The sequence below is a fragment of the Lolium rigidum genome, unplaced genomic scaffold (genome assembly GCF_022539505.1).
Source record: "Lolium rigidum isolate FL_2022 unplaced genomic scaffold, APGP_CSIRO_Lrig_0.1 contig_64268_1, whole genome shotgun sequence".
Taxonomy (NCBI): domain Eukaryota; kingdom Viridiplantae; phylum Streptophyta; class Magnoliopsida; order Poales; family Poaceae; genus Lolium; species Lolium rigidum.
The window spans coordinates 29023-48435 of NW_025901225.1; the positions used below are offsets into that span (position 1 = coordinate 29023).

Here is a 19413-nt window from a genome sequence, read left to right on the forward strand (position 1 = left end):
TTCGCTTTCCTTGGTGCTGATGAAGCGTGGCGACGAAATCTCCTCGTCGCCTGACTCGATGGATGATGCTGAGCTTGAAAAATCAGGATCAACCGCCGATAATCCCGACGAGATCGGAACTTCGAAACGATACGCTCCTTCTTTCTTGACGCGGAAGTGGAACTTTCCAAACGTCATCTCCATGGGCTCCTACAGATACGCATATGCATCCAAACGGGAGCGCGGGTAAGGAACAAAATCGACTAGACCAGTTTCGATCTGTTTACCTCTGTCCAAAGCGTTGCTTGCAGTTGATGAAGTCGACGATCTTGAACGTGCCATCGAGATCAGCTCCTTGTCGCCTCTAAATTCCCACAGACGGCGCCAATTGACAAGGGATTAACTTATCAATGCCTACGGGTTGTAGACTAGGGTTTCGTTGGATGTAGAGGGCAAGTAGATCTCGATGGTTTCAGCCGAAAAGTACTCGACGATATGAAAACTAAGGTTTGTTAGACAATGATTCGATCCTCTCTTTGTCCCTCGACCCCCCCTTATATAGGAGGCGGAGCCGAGGGATTCGTGATACATAAGTTTACAGAGTCCGGGAGGGTTTCTAACCCGTCCTGCAAGATTACAAACAATGCTTCCTATTACAACTCTAGCTTTCCTTAATAGTATCTTGGGCTTCCGAATCTTCTTGCTCTTCGGGTTATGGGCCTTCAATAAACCCCAGGTACCATCTTCGGCAGGCCCATTGGGGATGCCTATGTCAGTGGCATCTTGTTAATAGGTTAGTCCCGAAAAATGCATAAAAACATTACAAAGTGTGAATAAAACATGTAGGTATTGTCATAAAACTAGCATGGAACATAAGAAATTATAGATACGTTGGAGACGTATCAAGCATCCCCAAGCTTAGTTCCTACTCGCCGTCGAGTAGGTAAACGATAAAAAGAATAATTTCTGAAGTGACATGCTACCAACATGATCTTGATCAATACTATTCTAAAGCATATGAGATGAATGAAGTGACTCAAAGAAATGGTCTATAGTTTGCTAACAAAAAGATAATGACTAAACAACTGAATCATATAGCAAAAACTTATCATGAATAGTATTTTCAAGACAAGCATCAAAAAGTCTTGCATAAGAGCTAACTCATAAAGCAATAGATTCTTAACAAAAGGTTTTGAAGCAACACAAAGGAAGATTTAAGTTTCAGCAATTGCCTTCAACTTTCAACATGTATATCTCATGGATAATTGTCAACACAAAGTAATATGATGAGTGCAATAAGCAAGCATGTAAGAATCAATGCACACAGTTGACACAAGTGTTTGCTTCTAACATAGAAAGAAGTAGGTAAACTGACTCAACATAAAGTAAAAGAAAGGCCCTTCGCAGAGGGAAGCAGGAATTAGATCATGTGCTAGAGATTTTCAAGTTTTGAAATCATAAAGAGAGCATAAAAATAAAGTTTTGAGAGGTGTTTGTTGTTGTCAATGAATGGTAGTGGGCACTTTAACCCCCTTGTCAAACATACTTTCAAAGAGCGGCTCCCATGAAGGACGTTATCTCTACCAGCAAGGTAGATCATCCCTCTTCTCTTTTGCTTACACATGTATTTTAGTTTTATTTATAGATGACACTCCTCCCAACCTTTTGCTTTCACAAGCCATGGCTAACCGAATCCTCGGGTGCCTTCCAACATTTCACATACGATGGAGGAGTGTCTATTGCAAAATTAAGTCGCTTACTGATAAATCAGGGCAAAACATGTGAAGAGAATTATTAATGAAAGTTAATTAATTGGGGCTGAGCACCCCGTTGCCAGCTCTTTTTGCAAAATTATTGGATAAGCGGATGTATATGCCACTAGTCCATTGGTGAAAGTCTGCCCAACAAGATTGAAAGATAAAACACCACATACTTCCTCATGAGCTATAAAACATTGACACAAATAAGGAGTAATAAAGTTTTGAATTGTTTAAAGGTAGCACATGAAGTATTTACTTGGAATGGTAGAAAAATACCACATAGTAGGTAGGTATGGTGGACACAAATGGCATAAGTTTTGGCTCAAGGTTTTGGATGCACGAGAAGCATTCCCTCTCAGTACAAGGCTTTGGCTAGCAAGGTTGTTTGAAGCAAACACAAGTATAAACCGGTACAGCAAAACTTACATAAGAACATATTGCAATCATTATAAGACTCTACACTCGTCTTCCTTGTTGCTCAAACACTTTTACCAGAAAATATCTAGACCTTAGAGAGACCAATCATGCAAACCAAATTTCAACAAGCTCTACGGCAGTTCTCCACTAATAGGTTTAAACTACATGATGCAAGATCTTAAACTTGATCTACTTGAGAGCTCAAAACAATTGCCAAGTATCAAATTATTCAAGACAATATACCAACTACCACATGAAGCATTTTCTGTTTCCAACCAAATAGCAATAAGTGCATCGGCTTTCAGCTTTTGCCATGAACATTAAAAGTAAAACGAAGAACACCAGTGTTCAAATGAAAAAGCGGAGCGTGTCTCTCTCCCACACAAGCATGCTAGGATCCGATTTATTCAGAGAATGAAAATAACAAAACGAAAATAAAAGCACACAGTACGCTCCAAGTAAAGCACATAAGATGTGACAGAATTAAAATATAGTTTCACTAGAGGTGACTCGATAAGTTGTTGATGAAGAAGGGGATGCCTTGGGCATCCCCAAGCTTAGACGCTTGAGTCTTCTCGAAATATGCGAGGATGAACCACGGGGGCATCCCCAAGCTTAGACTTTTCACTCTTCTTGATCATATTATATCATCCTCCTCTCTTGATCCTTGAAAACTTCCTTCACACCAAACTCAAAGCAATCTCATTAGAGGGTTAGTGCATAATCAAAAATTCACATGTTCAGCAAGGACACAATCATTCCCAACACTTCTGGACATTACCCAAGGTTACTGAAATTTAATGGAGCAAAGAAACCCACTAAAACACAGTAAAAGAGGCAATGCGAAATAAAAGGCAGAATCTATCAAAACAGAACAGTCCGTAAAGACGATTTTTTCAAGGCACTTAACATGCTCAGATGGAAAAGCTCCAGTTGAATGAAAGTTGCGTACATATCTGAGGATTACTCATGAATTTTTTCAAGATTTTTGGATTCTTCTACAGAGAGAAAAACTCAAATTCGTGACAGCTAAAAATCTGTTTCTGCACAGAAATCCAAATCTAGTATCAACTTTCTATCGAAGACTTTACTTGGCACAACAATGCAAGAAAATAAAGATACAAAGGTATTGCTACAGTAGTAACAAACACCTTGACTCAAATATAAAACAAAAATTGCAGAAATAAAATAATGGGTTGTCTCCCATAAGCGCTTTTCTTTAACGCCTTTTAGCTCGGCATAGTGATTTTTATGATGCTCACATAAAGATGAGAGTTGAAAAGAGAGCATCAAGAAGCATATATAAAACATGTTTAAATCTAACACTCTTCCTATGCATAGGAGCCTTGTAAGAAAACAAGTCAATGAAGAACAAAGTGAGTAGCATAGGAAGACAAAACAAGTGTAACTTCAAAAATTTCAACACAAGGAGAGGAGACTTAATATTATTGTGATATATGAAATCGTGTCTCCCTCTGTCATAAGGACCAGTAGGTCTTAAAGTACCCAACAAATAAAAGCAAATCAAGAGAAAGCTCAAAACATTCATCATAAAGAGAAGAGATTTAGTAACATGAAGATTTCTATACCCATACTTTCCTCTCTCAAAATAATTTTCAGTGGCATCATGAATAAACTCAACAATATAGCTATCACATAAAGCATTCTTATCATGATCCACATGCATAAAAGTATCATTACTCTCCACATAAGCATAATCAATTTTATTAGTAATAGTGGGAGTAAAACTATCACAACCATCATTGTAATCATCATAAATTGCAAGCATGGTATAATCATAATAAACTTTATCCTCCATAGTAGGTGGCACCAAAATATCACTATCATTATAATCATCATAAATGGGAGGCAAAGTATCATCAAAGAAAATTTCTCCTCAAAACTTGGGGGACTAAAAATATCACAACCAGCTTCCCCAAGCTTAGACTTTTCCATAGCATTAAAAATAATAGTGTTCAAAGAATTCATGCTAAAAACATTGCTACAACTATTTTGCAAACAAAGTTCCATGGGTTTTTCAATTCTCTCTTCAAACACATCATGTCCTAATTCAATATAAAGTTCATAAAGATCTCTAATTTTTTTTGTTGTTTTCCATTAAGCCTAACTAGTGAAATAAAAAAAAGAAACAAAAAGATATAATTGCAGAATCTAAAGGAAATAGCTTCGAGCACTCACACACCGACAATGAGTGCTAGGAAATAGCTTAGTAGTTGGAGGATGTGAATACCTTTTACCTTAACTCCCGGCAACGGCGCCGTGAAAATAGCTTGATGTCTATGCACGCTTCTATTCCCGTAGACGGTGTTGGGCCTCCAAGAGCAGAGGTTCGTAGAACAGCAGCAAGTTTCCCTTAAGTGAATCACCCAAGGTTTATCGAACTCGGGGAGGTAGAGGTCAAAGATATCCCTCTCAAGCAACCCTGCAATTAAGATACAAAAAGTCTCTTGTGTCCCCAACACACCTAATACACTTGTCAGATGTATAGGTGCACTAGTTCGGCGAAGAGATAGTGAAATACAAGTAATATGGATGATTATAAGTAGTAATTGCAATCTGAAATAAAAATGGCAGCAAGCGAACATGTAGCGAGAACTTGTTGGAAACGGTGTTTCAATGCTTAGAAACAAGGCCTAGGGATCATACTTTCACTAGTGGACACTCTCAACAATGATCACATAATTGAATAAATAAATGCTACTCTCAAACACTCTCTTGTTGGATAACAAACACCATTCATTGTGTAGGGCTGCAAAAGCACACCTCAAGCCGGAGTAAACACGCTCCACAACGTCATAAAGGAATCACAAACGATGCGCACACTGTCACCATCACACCGTGGAGAGTGACTCTGGAGTTCATATTAAAGTAACATCTAGAGTGCATAATAGACAAGAGTAACATCTACATATTCAACTAGATTACAAAGCTCATGATCACATAAAGATCACACCATGGGAGAGAGAGATGAACCACATAGCTACCGGTAGAGCCCTGATACGTCTCCGCGGTGCCGGTTGCTCAGGTGGCTTTGACCCCTTTCAACCACTCACCGCGAACAAATAGAGGGCGGGAGATTGTGGCTCGTGCTAGGACGGTCTCGCCTCACTTGGTGGCTTCTCCTCCGGTGCCTTCTCGGTCTTCTTCTCCATCGCGAGTCCGCATGCTTTCGTATTTGGGTATAAAAATGACACGCACCCATATAATTGCATCCTCTACATGCAAAACATTTGTTTGAAATTTTTAGAGGTAGGAAAATATAGATTTGGGCGTCCAAAATTTGGGCGTCATGCAAACGGACGCTCGCGGATAATTCAAGCGTCCGAAATGAGTCGTCCCGTTGGAGATGCCCTGAGGTGCATGAGTTTGAACCTCGTGTTTGAAAATGAAGTATTGGAATTGGAACTGTAGTATATGGACTAGACCCACCAAATGAATAAGAAAATGCCCTCCTCCATGCAGAACTACTTGAGCAGTTCAGCCATGCATGATCCCCAGTTACGACAAGATTTTTGAATCCAATACTCTATTCCCCGCCCTCGATCCAGCGAGGAGTTGACCTGTGAACCTACACCACCTAGCGCATTCATGTTGCTCAGCGTGAGGCGCCCTAGCCGCTCTAGTCTCTACTCTGCGTTTGTACCCAGAGCCCCTGGTCAGCATCTTAACGTGGGATTTACTACTGCAACATCGCCCTTGAAATGGGAGTAGGAATTTAGTGGGGCTTTGAGCCGGCTGCTTATTGAAGCATACTTGTGAAGTCAAAATTAGGCTACCCAACCAAACCATCTTCTCCTAACCTTGGAGTTGCCACCAAAGTCTACGGGAACCCTAACCGTTTAGTACACTGGTTAGGTCTGCGAGTACGTACGTACTTGCACTTTTTTATTTCTCTCAACGTACGCGTTGGTTTGGCTTAACAACATCGTTAAACTGTTAAATATCCATATCACATCTAGGAAGCTAAACATACAAGAAAAAATAGCATCTACGGCAAATTGTCAACGTTGTTCCGCGTCTCCGCTGTGACATTGTAGTAGTGGTACATGGCAAGTCGAGCACGGTGCACTAACTATGCACCTACTCTCCTGTTCTGTCACGCATCGCCATTACTAAGGATGGAGATTTTGAATTGAATCCCTCCACTGTGCAATGTGTATTCATATATGACTGAATATAAGCTTCATACTCCTTTGTATTCCGAGTACACATTGCACGGTAAATGAGATGAAAAACATAGAGGTGTTGTTTTTCAAAATTTCATACTATCCCACCAAGTCTATTTTAGATGGAAGGCTCAAGATGAGCCCGGCTTTAAATTAATGAAACCACAATGGCAGAGTACACATGACACAACAAGACAGACAACAAGATGACACTAGATCGAGCTCAGTAATAGTTATTCCAACAGCAACTGCAAAAGTAATAAAAAAAAATCCTATGTTCTCTAATCCTAGAGACAAAATAGCCTCCCGGACAATGTTGTACGGATTTAAATTATTCATGATCTCTTCCAATTGTCTAGAATCAAATGTGTCCTAGCTTAGCCATGTTTTAAATCACAAAATATGCTCTTTTATCCTTTATTTTGATCTTGATACAATACAATAACATATTCAAATACCACTTGTCAACTTCAATGGAGGAAGTTAATCAACACTAATGTCATTAATTTTTAGTCTAGTATCCTTGAGAATTAGTTTTCAATATCTAGATTATGCTTCTTAACACCTTCGGGCTCGGGGGAAGCCGGTGTAAAAAACAAATGACATCAAGCTCACCTGATCTGCAATGTTGAAGCTCGCTCTAACGATCCCGATTCACGGCTGGCAAGTGTAGTCTCCGGACTATAATTTCCATTTTTAACGATGGGGTTTACTTGCACGGGAATATTTTATGTTGCAAAGGGTGTTTCAAGTGAGTATGGTGTTTGTTATGTACCAATGAAGTAAGACATTGGAAAGATTTTGAGTGTACGATTCAAGTGGATATTCTCATGTTGCAATTGTGTATCTTTTTGTTGCCCGTGATCATCATTATGTTGCATGAGTCATGGTACACTTTGCGTTCTTTTCCTACAACCAATGGGGATATGTTCCAGCCAAAGACTTCTTTTTTATGTGTGGACATATTTCAGTGTCGAGATGATTTCATGTGACCTTTTCAAGATTAAAATGCGATATGTTGTGATGATTTTGCATCATAACCAAAAAGTTGTAAACGGGAGTTTTATGTTTTAACAATAGGGGGACCTAATTTACAACTTTAAGTTCAAGCTGTGCAGAAGGATGCTAAAAAAAATTATGTTGTGGCCAATGTTTTGGCGTGACCAATGAAGATTTGTTACAGATCGAAAGAATGTTGAATGTGCATATTTTAATGTTGCGATGAATTCAAATGATTTTTTTCTATGAGACCGCCATGAGATTTTTGCGATGAGTTTGCAGACTAATACTAAAAGAGGGAGTTGTAAGTTACAATAACCAGAGGACTCAGATTTATAGCTTTGAGTAAATTGTTCTTTGAGTAAATTATGTGGTGCAAAAGATCGTTGATATTTTACGAAGTGGCCAATGCATGCGTGCCCCTTACATTGCTCGGCGTATTTTCGGTTCAGTGGGGAGTCATATACTCCCTCCATACCGGTTTATAGGGGTATTATGCATTTCAAGGAAAACTTTAACTACTAATTTGGTCAAGAAAAATATAAGATATATATCTCAAAATTTAAACTATTAAACTATTGAAAACTTCTTTTAAATATGATGAACAAAAGAAGCCTGGTGGCCGGGTATATACGTGAGCACGCATCCATTGGTTGACACGTCACATCTAGCAATCCACTGTTACCATCATTGTTGGGTTAGCAACCCACATCAGCACTAACAACACTTCCAAATAACATAGGACCCACCTTTTTGAATTCAAATAGTGGGCCAGATGCACTTTCAAATCACGTAGGACTCAAGCCAAGTACGCTCAGCTATGGATAAGACAACGTCAAGGCAACAGATCCAATTGATGAGAACCGGATCTCAACACAGATCGTGTGGCATCTAGATGGTGCTCACGTATACACCTAGTCACCAAATCCCCTCTCGGAATATGAATCTAAGGAAATAATTTTTTTGGCATATATCTCATATTTTGTTGATCAAGTTTATAGTTAAAGTTTTTCTTGAAATACATAATACCTGTATAAACCGGTAGTAGTATGTACGCATAGCAAAATGGAAATAATGTCATTTCCATATATTCTTTTGAGGAAGTATGATCTTCATTTTCCATCACTCCCCCTCCTTTGGCCTCTTGGCTCCTGGCCCTCCTCTCCTCCATTTTCTCCCCGCATTAAGGATCCATCCTCCTCCTATGCATTGACTGCTCTCTCCCTCTCTCCAAACATACACACCTGTTCTTGCTGTACCCAATTAACCACCTCCTCTGTTTCTCTGTTCCATCCTCCCTTTCCAAAGATTCAATCACAAAAAGCTTCGAAAGGACACGGATGAGCTGCTTGAGTTCTGTTGTCTTCTCAAGAAGAAGACGAGGAGATGGTGCGCGACGAGAAGCCACATGTTTCGGGAGATGACACGCATGGTTATGCCGCCTTGTGAGCTTTAGGCCGCACCGACACCGCCATTGGCGTCTCTAGATCGAGTCCGGCCGGCCGGAGCCGTGATCCACCACACAATGCATGCTGCCATGAATTACGCAGCCCTGTCGCCCCTGCAACTCCCGCTCCCCTACCTCCCACCCCCGCCACCATTACTGCCGCCTCCCGTGCCTTTAATGCCGCTGCTGTCGCCGCCGTCTCCGGCGGCTCTGGGTTCGGGATTCCAGAGCAGGATCAGCCCCAGCATCCTTCTCATCATCTTGATATTGGCCGTGATCTTCTTCATCTCCGGCCTCCTCCACCTGCTCGTCCGGTTCTTGTTCCGTCCGGCGCCGCGTGACCCCGGCGACGCCGACACCAGCGACGGGAACGCGACCGCCTTCCAGGGGCAGCTCCAGCAGCTGTTCCATCTCCATGACGCCGGCGTCGACCAGACTTTCATCGACGCGCTGCCGGTGTTCCTCTACGGCGCCGTGGTGGGCGCCGGGGGGAAGGACCCCTTCGACTGCGCGGTCTGCCTGTGCGAGTTCGACGACGACGACCGCCTCCGGCTCCTCCCCAAGTGCAGCCACGCGTTCCACGTCGAATGCATCGACACGTGGCTGCTGTCGCACTCCACGTGCCCGCTCTGCCGCCGCAGCCTCCTGGCCGACTTCTCGCCGTGCGGCGGCGGCTGCAGCCCGCTGGTGTTCGTGCTTGAGTCCGGCTCGGAGGGCTCCGTCTCCGATCGCCTCGACGGGGCGTCTTCTGCCCACCTCAGCCTCGTCATGGAGCAAGACGAAGGCTGCCAGGGTCAGAAGCACGGAGCTGATGTGAAGGAGAAGGAGGAGGTGGTCGTCCCCGTCAAGCTGGGGAAGTTCAGGAGCCAGGCCACCGAAGGAGGCGTCGGCTCCAGCCGCGCCAACCCCGACCAGGACGTGAGGCGGTGCTACTCCATGGGGACCTACGAGTACGTCATGGACCAGAGCTCCCTGCTCCGTGTGTCGGTGAAGCCGCCTGCCAAGAAGCGGCCGGCGACGCGGATGCCGGGGCACCGAGTGGCCATGTCGGAGTGCGACTGCCACTCCAAGCGGGAAGGGTTCCGCGGGTTCGACGCATCGGCCAAGCTCTCGAAGCCCACGGCGGGCAAGAAGGAGAGCTTCTCCGTGTCCAGGATATGGATGCGGGGCGGGACGCGCGGGAAGGACGGCGGCGCCCCGTCTGGGTCTTCGTCGCGCCGAGCGTCGTCGTTCCGGCTCCCCTCGGCGCTCCAGCGCGCGGCGAGCGACATCGGGGCGGCGCCGAAGCGGCGTGCGGACGTGGTGAGCCCCGTTACCGAGTCCGAGTACAACGTGTCGGCGTGGGACAAGAGCGCGAGCGGCAGCGTCGTGGACTGGGACGTCGAGTCCGGCACGGGCACGGGCACGGCCGCCGCAGGGCTCAGCTCGAGGGCCGACGAGGCGCCGTCGTTCGCGAGGCGGACGCTGCTGTGGATCAGAGGCCACCTGTGAAAAGTTCGGCCGTGCTCCTAGCTAGGATCTAAGATCATCTGCTGCTCTGCTCTTGCTCTGTTCGATCTGGTGCTCGCATGAACCGATCGCTTGTGCAATACCCAGACCAAATTCGACCGTCCAAGCGCGGGAGTGGAGATTTGCCGCATTCTGGCGGGTGGAATGAAAGAATCAGTGAATACAAGGTAAAGGATTTGATTACTCCTCGGATTTTTCTTTTCAGATGTCTCTGCATCAGCAGAGTGTTTCACTGTCGTGTGTAGCTAGTAGGGCTTACTTGAAAGATTTCCTGGTGTTTACCGTACATTGCTTCGATAAAGTTTCCTCACAAGTACATGAGATGGCACTCTTAGCAGAGATGCCCTTGTTCAGAATTTCAAAATTCAGAAAGAATAGTGGCTTCCAAAAAGAAATACTACTACGACTAAATTGCAGCAACTTAACATTGCATATCTACCATCTCATTTCGATTCATTTGCTCTGCTTTTCTTTTAATGCCTCTGCTGTAATGGATCACTCATCCTGGATCTGGGTACGCAAGAGCTGCAGGAATTTGAAAAGGCAAATTTCAGAGTTCGTGGAGTGGGGCATTGCCACTTGTGCTAACTACTCTCATTGAATCCTCCTTCACCTTCTTGAATTGAAGAACACTGGCATCATTGCAGCCTTGAATGCCAGAGACAGTTAGTTGGTCCACTTTTATGTTTCTCCTCCTCCATTACTTCCCGACCCCGAAATGAATAAATACGTGTACTGTTCGAGCGCCGCGCCTTGGCCTTGCGTGCATACGCGTCTTGTCCAATCGATTCAAAACATCACCGGAGCACAAGGGTACTGACGGTGATGGAAATAATGCCGACGGTGACCGTTGCTTTCTAAGAGCAATTCCAATAGTATAGCCAACTGTTGGCTATAACAAGATGTCATATCATTTGTAGTCATCATATAGCTAACATGTATAATAGTTGGCTATAAGAATGTAGTACTTTACTAATATATGATCCACATTCTACACTCACAAGGTGCCTAGGAGCACGTGCAAGAGCTGGCTATTGCATAGTAGCCCACCTCTCTTCTCTCTCCTCTTCTCTCTCCTCCAACTCATCTAAAATATATTATTTAATGTCTTATAGTCAGCTGACTAGACTCTATTGTACTTGCTCTAACTGTATATATTCTGATAGAAGTACGTCAGCTCCGGAATCAAGACGCTTGGCCGAGGATTAAAGGTGCTGGTCAATGCTTACCCTGCAGATAATATAGTTGACTTGCCAGAATCAAGAAAAAATATACTGGCTAGTCACTACTCAAAAAAGGTGCTGGTCAATGCTTAGGCTGGAGTAATCGCTACATTTCCTGCTACTCCCTCTATCTCTCAAAAAAAGACATAAATTTTGTTCAAGTCAAACAACGTAAACAGATTTACCATGTTTATCGAAAACATATTAACACCTGCTATATCAAATGATTACCATTAAATACATAATGAAATGTATTTTGATATTATATCTACGCTGTATTACTGTTGCCAATAGTTTTTTCTACAAGCTTGCTCAAGATCAACAAGCTTGACTTTTCAGAAAAGCTATACGCCTAATTTTGAGAAATGGAGTTACTATTATATATCCCACATGTTTGTTTTCTCTTTGTGTAGCACACGAATGTATTAGTAAGTATTAATTCGTGTGTTTTCACAAGTAGCACAGGAATGAATACTTATTAATGTGTGTTTTGATAAAAAAAAATCTATGTCTTTTAATTTAAGAAAATTCGCACTTGTGAAAGCACTCGAATATTCATCCATTATTTCCTAGCCTCCCCCGATCAAGCAATTTCCCCAAACATGTATATAGCATTACCGCTAGGATCTCTCGTCGACAAACTCCTTACCCTCGCGTCGCTCCTGTGGGCGACGGTGGGAACCCTAGCCATTGGCCGCTCTACTCCCCTACCCTCGCCCTCTCCCTCTCCTCACTGCGCAGGAGGCATCATCGGACAAAGGCCGGACGCTGGTGGAATAAGTTTGTGAATTTAAATAAGAACTAAAATAATCAGATTGGTGATAAGTTGAACAACCACAGATAGCAGCGCTTCAAGAATCTGTGCGCGGACAGTGATGAGAGTCCAGAGCCGCGCTCCCCGGCTATGGGGTAGCCCGCCCGGCGCCTCCCGCCGCCCATGTCCCAGCAGCCGCCGATCCTCCCCACCCCCGCCCAGCCGCCCCTAGCCCAGCCACCGTTAGCCCTCGCCCACCACGCTCGTCCCTCTCTGACACTGTCTGCCGAGCTCGGCGTTGCCGCCCCGGCGACGCTTTCCTCCAGTGCTGCCTCGCCTCCCTCCACTCCGGTGTTTGCTCCCCATCTCCCCTCTCTCTCCCCTGGCCAGCCGCTGCTTCGTCTGGATCACCTCCCTCGCAGTTCATGGCCAGCCGCCGTTCCTCTCCGTCCTCAACGCTCTCAACTTCCACTTCACCTCTCGCGCAGACCGTTTTTTTGCTGTGCGAACCGGAGCCCGGCGTCTTCTCCACCTCCATTACCTCGACCAGCGTCGTCGCCGCTGTGGTGCGCCAGGGGCGCTTCGACTACGCCGGCCTAGCCTTCCTCTGCCATCCCTCCGTTGACCACGCTCGGCGTCATCTGCAATTTCAAAAATCTGTGAATGTCAACGCCGCAAAGTCCGCCCTCCGCAAGTCCAACTTATCCAACCGCCACCTGCCCTCCTTCGCGGACATGGTCCGTCTGGGCGCTGGGCCCTCGCGTCGGCTTCCCAGCTCTCGAGCTGTCCGGAGACAGCAAATCCCAGCACCCCGCCCCCGTCCCTCAACCCCCACCATCGCCACCTCCTCCAACACGTGTCGTGACCCCTGCCCCCTGCGAGTCGCCATGAGCTCTGGTCAACAATCCGCGTTACCCCCACCGCCTCTCATCGCTTTCGTGTCCGCTGTGGTGACCCGGCATACCACTGCATGGTGTAGTATGCAAGTCTGATATAACACCAATGAAACACCGTTCCACTAGTATTATATCGCTCATAGTGGTGATGGCGTGTATTTCACACGTTCGTTGGGCAACCCCAAGAGGAAGGTATGATGCGCACAGCAGCAAGTTTTCCCTCAGAAAGAAACCAAGGTTTATCGAACCAGGAGGAGCCAAGAAGCACGTTGAAGGTTGATGGCGGCGGGATGTAGTGCGGCGCAACACCAGAGATTCCGGCGCCAACGTGGAACCTGCACAACACAACCAAGCTACTTTGCCCCAACGAAACAGTGAGGTTGTCAATCTCACCGGCTTGCTGTAACAAAGGATTAACCGTATTGTGTGGAAGATGATTGTTTGCAGAGAAAACAGAAAAAACAAGTATTGCAGTAGATTGTATTTCAGTAAAGAGAATTGGACCGGGGTCCACAGTTCACTAGAGGTGTCTCTCCCATAAGACGAACAGCATGTTGGGTGAACAAATTACAGTTGGGCAATTGACAAATAAAGAGAGCATGACAATGCACATACATATCATGATGAGTATAGTGAGATTTAATTGGGCATTACGACAAAGTACATAGACCGCCATCCAACCGCATCTATGCCTAAAAAGTCCACCTTCGAGTTATCATCCGAACCCCTCCAGTATTAAGTTGCAAAACAACATGTACAATTGCATTAAGTATGGTGCGTAATGTAATCAACAACTACATCCTTAGACATAGCATCAATGTTTTATCCCTAGTGGCAACAAGCACAACACAACCTTAGAACTTTCTCACATCGTCCTGGTGTCAATGCAGGCATGAACCCACTATCGAGCATAAGTACTCCCTCTTGGAGTTAAAAGCATCTACTTGGCCGGAGCATCTACTAATAACGGAGAGCATGCAAGATCATAAACAACACATAAGCATAACTTTGATAATCAACATAACAAGTATTCTCTATTCATCGGATCCCAACAAACGCAACATATAGAATTACATATAGATGATCTTGATCATGATAGGCAGCTCACAAGATCCGACAATGATAGCACAATGGGGAGAAGACAACCATCTAGCTACCGCTATGGACCCATAGTCCAGGGGTAGACTACTCACTCATCACTCCGGAGGCGACCATGGCGGTGTAGAGTCCTCCGGGAGATGAATCCCCTCTCCGGCAGGGTGCCGGAGGCGATCTCCAGTGATCCCCCGAGATGGGATCGGCGGCGACGGCGTCTCGCAATGTTTTCCGTATCGTGGCTCTCGGTACTGGGGTTTCGTCACGGAGGCTATTTGTAGGCGGAAGGGCAGGTCAAGAGGCGGCACGGGGGCCCACACCACAGGCCGGCGCGGCCAAGGGGGCCGCGCCGCCCTAGGGTTTGGCGCCCCCGTGGCCCCTCTTCGTCTCTCCTTCGGACTTCCGGAAGCTTCGTGAGAAAATAGGCCTCTGGGCTTTTATTTCGTCCAATTCCGAGAATATTTCTTTACTAGGATTTCTGAAACCAAAAACAGCAGTAAACAAGAATCGGCACTTCGGCATCTTGTTAATAGGTTAGTTCCGGAAAATGCACGAATATGACATAAAGTGTGCATAAAACATGTAGATAACATCAATAATGTGGCATGGAACACAAGAAATTATCGATACGTTGGAGACGTATCGCATCCCCAAGCTTAGTTCCGCTCGTCCCGAGCAGGTAAAACGATAACAAAGATAATTTCCGGAGTGACATGCCATCATAAACTTGATCATACTATTTGTAAAGCATATGTAGAGAATGCAGCGATCAAAACAATGTGTATGACATGAGTAAACAACTGAATCATAAAGCAAAGACTTTTCATGAATAGCATTTCAAGACAAGCATCAATAAGTCTTGCATAAGAGTTAACTCATAAAGCAATAATTCGAAGTAAAGGTATTGAAGCAACATAAAAGAAGATTAAGTTTCAGCGGTTGCTTTCAACTTGTAACATGTATATCTCATGGATATTGTCAACATAGAGTAATATAATAAGTGCAATAAGCAAGTATGTAAGAATCAATGCACAGCTTCACACAAGTGTTTGCTTCTTGAGGTGGAGAGAAATAGGTGAACCGACTCAACATTGAAAGTAAAGAGAATGGTCCTCATAGAGGAAAAGCATCGATTGCTATATTTGTGCTAGAGCTTTGATTTTGAAAACATGAAACAATTTTGTCAACGGTAGTAATAAAGCATATGCATCATGTAAATTATATCTTATAAGTTGCAAGCCTCATGCATAGTGTACTAATAGTGCTCGCACCTTGTCCTAATTAGCTTGGACTACTCGGATTATCACCGCAATACATATGCTTTAACCAAGTATCACAAAGGGTACCTCTATGCCGCCTGTACAAAGGTCTAAGGAGAAAGCTCGCATTTGGATTTCTCGCTTTTGATTATTCTCAACTTAGACATCCATACCGGGACAACATAGACAACAGATAATGGACTCCTCTTTTAATGCTTTAAGCATTCAACAACAATTAATTCTTTTCTCATTAGAGATTTGAGGATGTTTGTCCAAAACTGAAACTTCCACCATGGAACATGGCTTTAGTTAGCGGCCCAATGTTCTTCTCTCACAATATGCATGCTCAAACCATTCAACTCAGTGTAGATCTCGCGACAAGACGAACATGCATAGCAACTCACATGAAATTCAACAATGAGTTGATGGCGTTCCCCAGTAAACATGGTTATCGCACAACAAGCAACTTAATAAGAGATAAAGTGCATAATTACATATTCAATACCACAATAGTTTTTAAGCTATTTGTCCCATGAGCTATATATTGCAAAAGGTGAATGATGGAATTTTAAAGGTAGCACTCAAGCAATTTACTTTGGAATGGCGGGAAAATACCATGTAGTATAGGTAGGTATGGTGGACACAAATGGCATAGTGGTTGGCTCAAGTATTTTGGATGCATGAGAAGTATTCCCTCTCGATACAAGGTTTAGGCTAGCAAGGTTATTTGAGGCAAACACAAGGATGAACTAGTACAGCAAAACTCACATAAAAGACATATTGAAAGCATTATAATACTCTATACCGTCTTCCTTGTTGTTCAAACTCAAAACTAGAAATTATCTAGACCTTAGAGAAACCAAATATGCAAACCAAATTTTAGCATGCTCTATGTATTTCTTCATTAATGGGTGCAAAGCATATGATGCAAGAGCTTAAACATGAGCACAACAATTGCCAAGTATCACATTACCCAAAACATTTATAGCAATTACTACATGTATCATTTTCCAATTCCAACCATATAACAATTTAACGAAGGAGAAACTTCGCCATGAATACTATGAGTAGAAACCAAGGACATATTTGTCCATAAGCTACAGCGGAGTGTGTATCTCTCCCATAAAGTGAATGCTAGGATCCATTTTATTCAAACAAAACAAAAACAAAAACAAAACGACGCTCCAAGAAAAAGCACATAAGATGTGGCCGAATAAAAATGTAGTTTCGGGGAGGAACCCGATAATTTGTTGATGAAGAAGGGGATGCCTTGGGCATCCCCAAGCTTAGACGCTTGAGTCTTCTTAATATATGCAGGGGTGAACCACCGGGTGCATCCCCAAGCTTAGAGCTTTCACTCTCCTTGATCATGTTGCATCATACTCCTCTCTTGATCCTTGAAAACTTCCTCCACACCAAACTCGAAACAACTCATTAGAGGGTTAGTGCACAATATAAATTGACATATTCAGAGGTGACACACTCATTCTTAACACTTCTGGACATTGCATAATGCTACTGGACATTAGTGGATCAAAGAAATTCATCCAACATAGCGAAAGAGGCAATGCGAAATAAAAGGCAGAATCTGTCAAAACAGAACAGTTCGTATTGACGAATTTTAAAATGGCACCAGACTTGCTCAAATGAAAATGCTCAAATTGAATGAAAGTTGCGTACATATCTGAGGATCATGCACGTAAATTGGCATAATTTTCTGAGCTTCCTGCAGGGCAGTGGGCTCAGATTCGTGACAGCAAAGAAATCTGGAACTGCGCAGTAATCCAAATCTAGTACTTACTTTTCTATCAACGGCTTAACTTGGCACAACAAAACTCAAAACTAAGATAAGGAGAGGTTGCTACAGTAGTAAACAACTTCCAAGACACAAAATAAAAACAAAGTACTGTAGCAAAATAACACATGGGTTATCTCCCAAGAAGTTCTTTCTTTATAGCCATTAAGATGGGCTCAGCAGTTTTAATGATGCACTCGCAAGAAATAGTATTTGAAGCAAAAGAGAGCATCAAGAGGCAAATTCAAAACATATTTAAGTCTAACATGCTTCCTATGCATAGGAATCTTGTAAATAAACAAGTTCATGAGGAGCAAAGTAACAAGCATAGGAAGATAAAACAAGTATAGCTTCAAAAATTTCAGCACATAGAGAGGTGTTTTAGTAACATGAAAATTTCCACAACCATATTTTCCTCTCTCATAATAACTTTCAGTAGCAACATGAGCAAACTCAACAATATAACTATCACATAAAGCATTCTTATCATGAGTCTCATGCATAAAATTATTACTCTCCACATAAGCATAATCAATTTTATTAGTTGTAGTGGGAGCAAATTCAACAAAGTAGCTATCATTATTATTCTCATCAAGTGTAGGAGGCATAGTATAATCACAACAAAATTTACTCTCCATAGTAGGTGGCACCAAAAGACCATTATCATTATTATCATAAATAGGAGGCAAAGTATCATCAAAGGAAATTTTCTCCTCAATGCTTGGGGGACTAAAAAGATCATGAAAACCAGCTTCCCCAAGCTTAGAACTTTCTACATTATTATCAACAATGGTGTTCAAAGCGTTCATACTAATATTACTACCAGCATGCAAATAAGATTCCATAGGTTTTTTAATTTTCGCATCAAACAATCCATGTTTTAAATCAGGAAATAGAATAAGAAGCTCACTCTTGTACATTATGCCAAACTAGTGTAATAAAAACATGCATGATATTAAGTGAAGTAAAACAAGTAACTAATTTTTTTGTGTTTTGATATAGCAAACAAGATAGCAAATAAAGTAAACTAGCAACTAATTTTTGTATTTTGATATAATGCAGCAAAATAAAATAGCAAGACAAAAACAAAGTAAAGAGATTGAGAAGTGGAGACTCCCCTTGCAGCGTGTCTTGATCTCCCGGCAACGGCGCCGTAAAAAGAGCTTGATGGCGTGTATTTCACACGTTCGTTGGGCAACCCCAAGAGGAAGGTATGATGCGCACAGCAGCAAGTTTTCCCTCGGAAAGAAACCAAGGTTTATCGAACCGGGAGGAGCCAAGAAGCACGTTGAAGGTTGATGGCGGCGGGATGTAGTGCGGCGCAACACCGGAGATTCCGGCGCCAACGTGGAACCCGCACAACACAACCAAGCTACTTTGCCCCAACGAAACAAGTGAGGTTGTCAATCTCACCGGCTTGCCGTAACAAAGGATTAACCGTATTGTGTGGAAGATGATTGTTTGCAGAGAAAACGAGTAAAAACAAGTATTGCAGTAGATTGTATTTCGAGTAAAGAGAATTGGACCGGGGTCCACAGCTCACTAGAGGTGTCTCTCCCATAAGACGAACAGCATGTTGGGTGAACAAATTACAGTTGGGCAATTGACAAATAAAGAGAGCATGACAATGCACATACATATCATGATGAGTATAGTGAGATTTAATTGGGCATTACGACAAAGTACATAGACCGCCATCCAACTGCATCTATGCCTAAAAAGTCCACCTTCGAGGTTATCATCCGAACCCCTCCAGTATTAAGTTGCAAAACAACGGACAATTGCATTAAGTATGGTGCGTAATGTAATCAACAACTACATCCTTAGACATAGCATCAATGTTTTATCCCTAGTGGCAACAGCACAACACAACCTTAGAACTTTCTCGTCACTGTCCCGGTGTCAATGCGGGCATGAACCCACTATCGAGCATAAGTACTCCCTCTTGGAGTTAAAAGCATCTACTTGGCCGGAGCATCTACTAATAACGGAGAGCATGCAAGATCATAAACAACACATAAGCATAACTTTGATAATCAACATAACAAGTATTCTCTATTCATCGGATCCCAACAAACGCAACATATAGAATT

General features: G+C 43.4%; 1 protein-coding gene across 1 annotated transcript; it reads left to right on the forward strand.

Annotated features, from left to right (window-relative positions):
• Positions 1-8798: 8798 nt before the first annotated feature.
• LOC124681990 (putative RING-H2 finger protein ATL49) lies at positions 8799-10732 on the forward strand (the record flags this gene model as incomplete). The annotated part of the gene is made up of 1 exon (XM_047216759.1): positions 8799-10732. A coding segment is annotated over one exon (1482 nt), but the record flags the coding sequence as incomplete, so codon positions are not given.
• Between the last annotated feature and the right edge of the window lie 8681 nt (positions 10733-19413).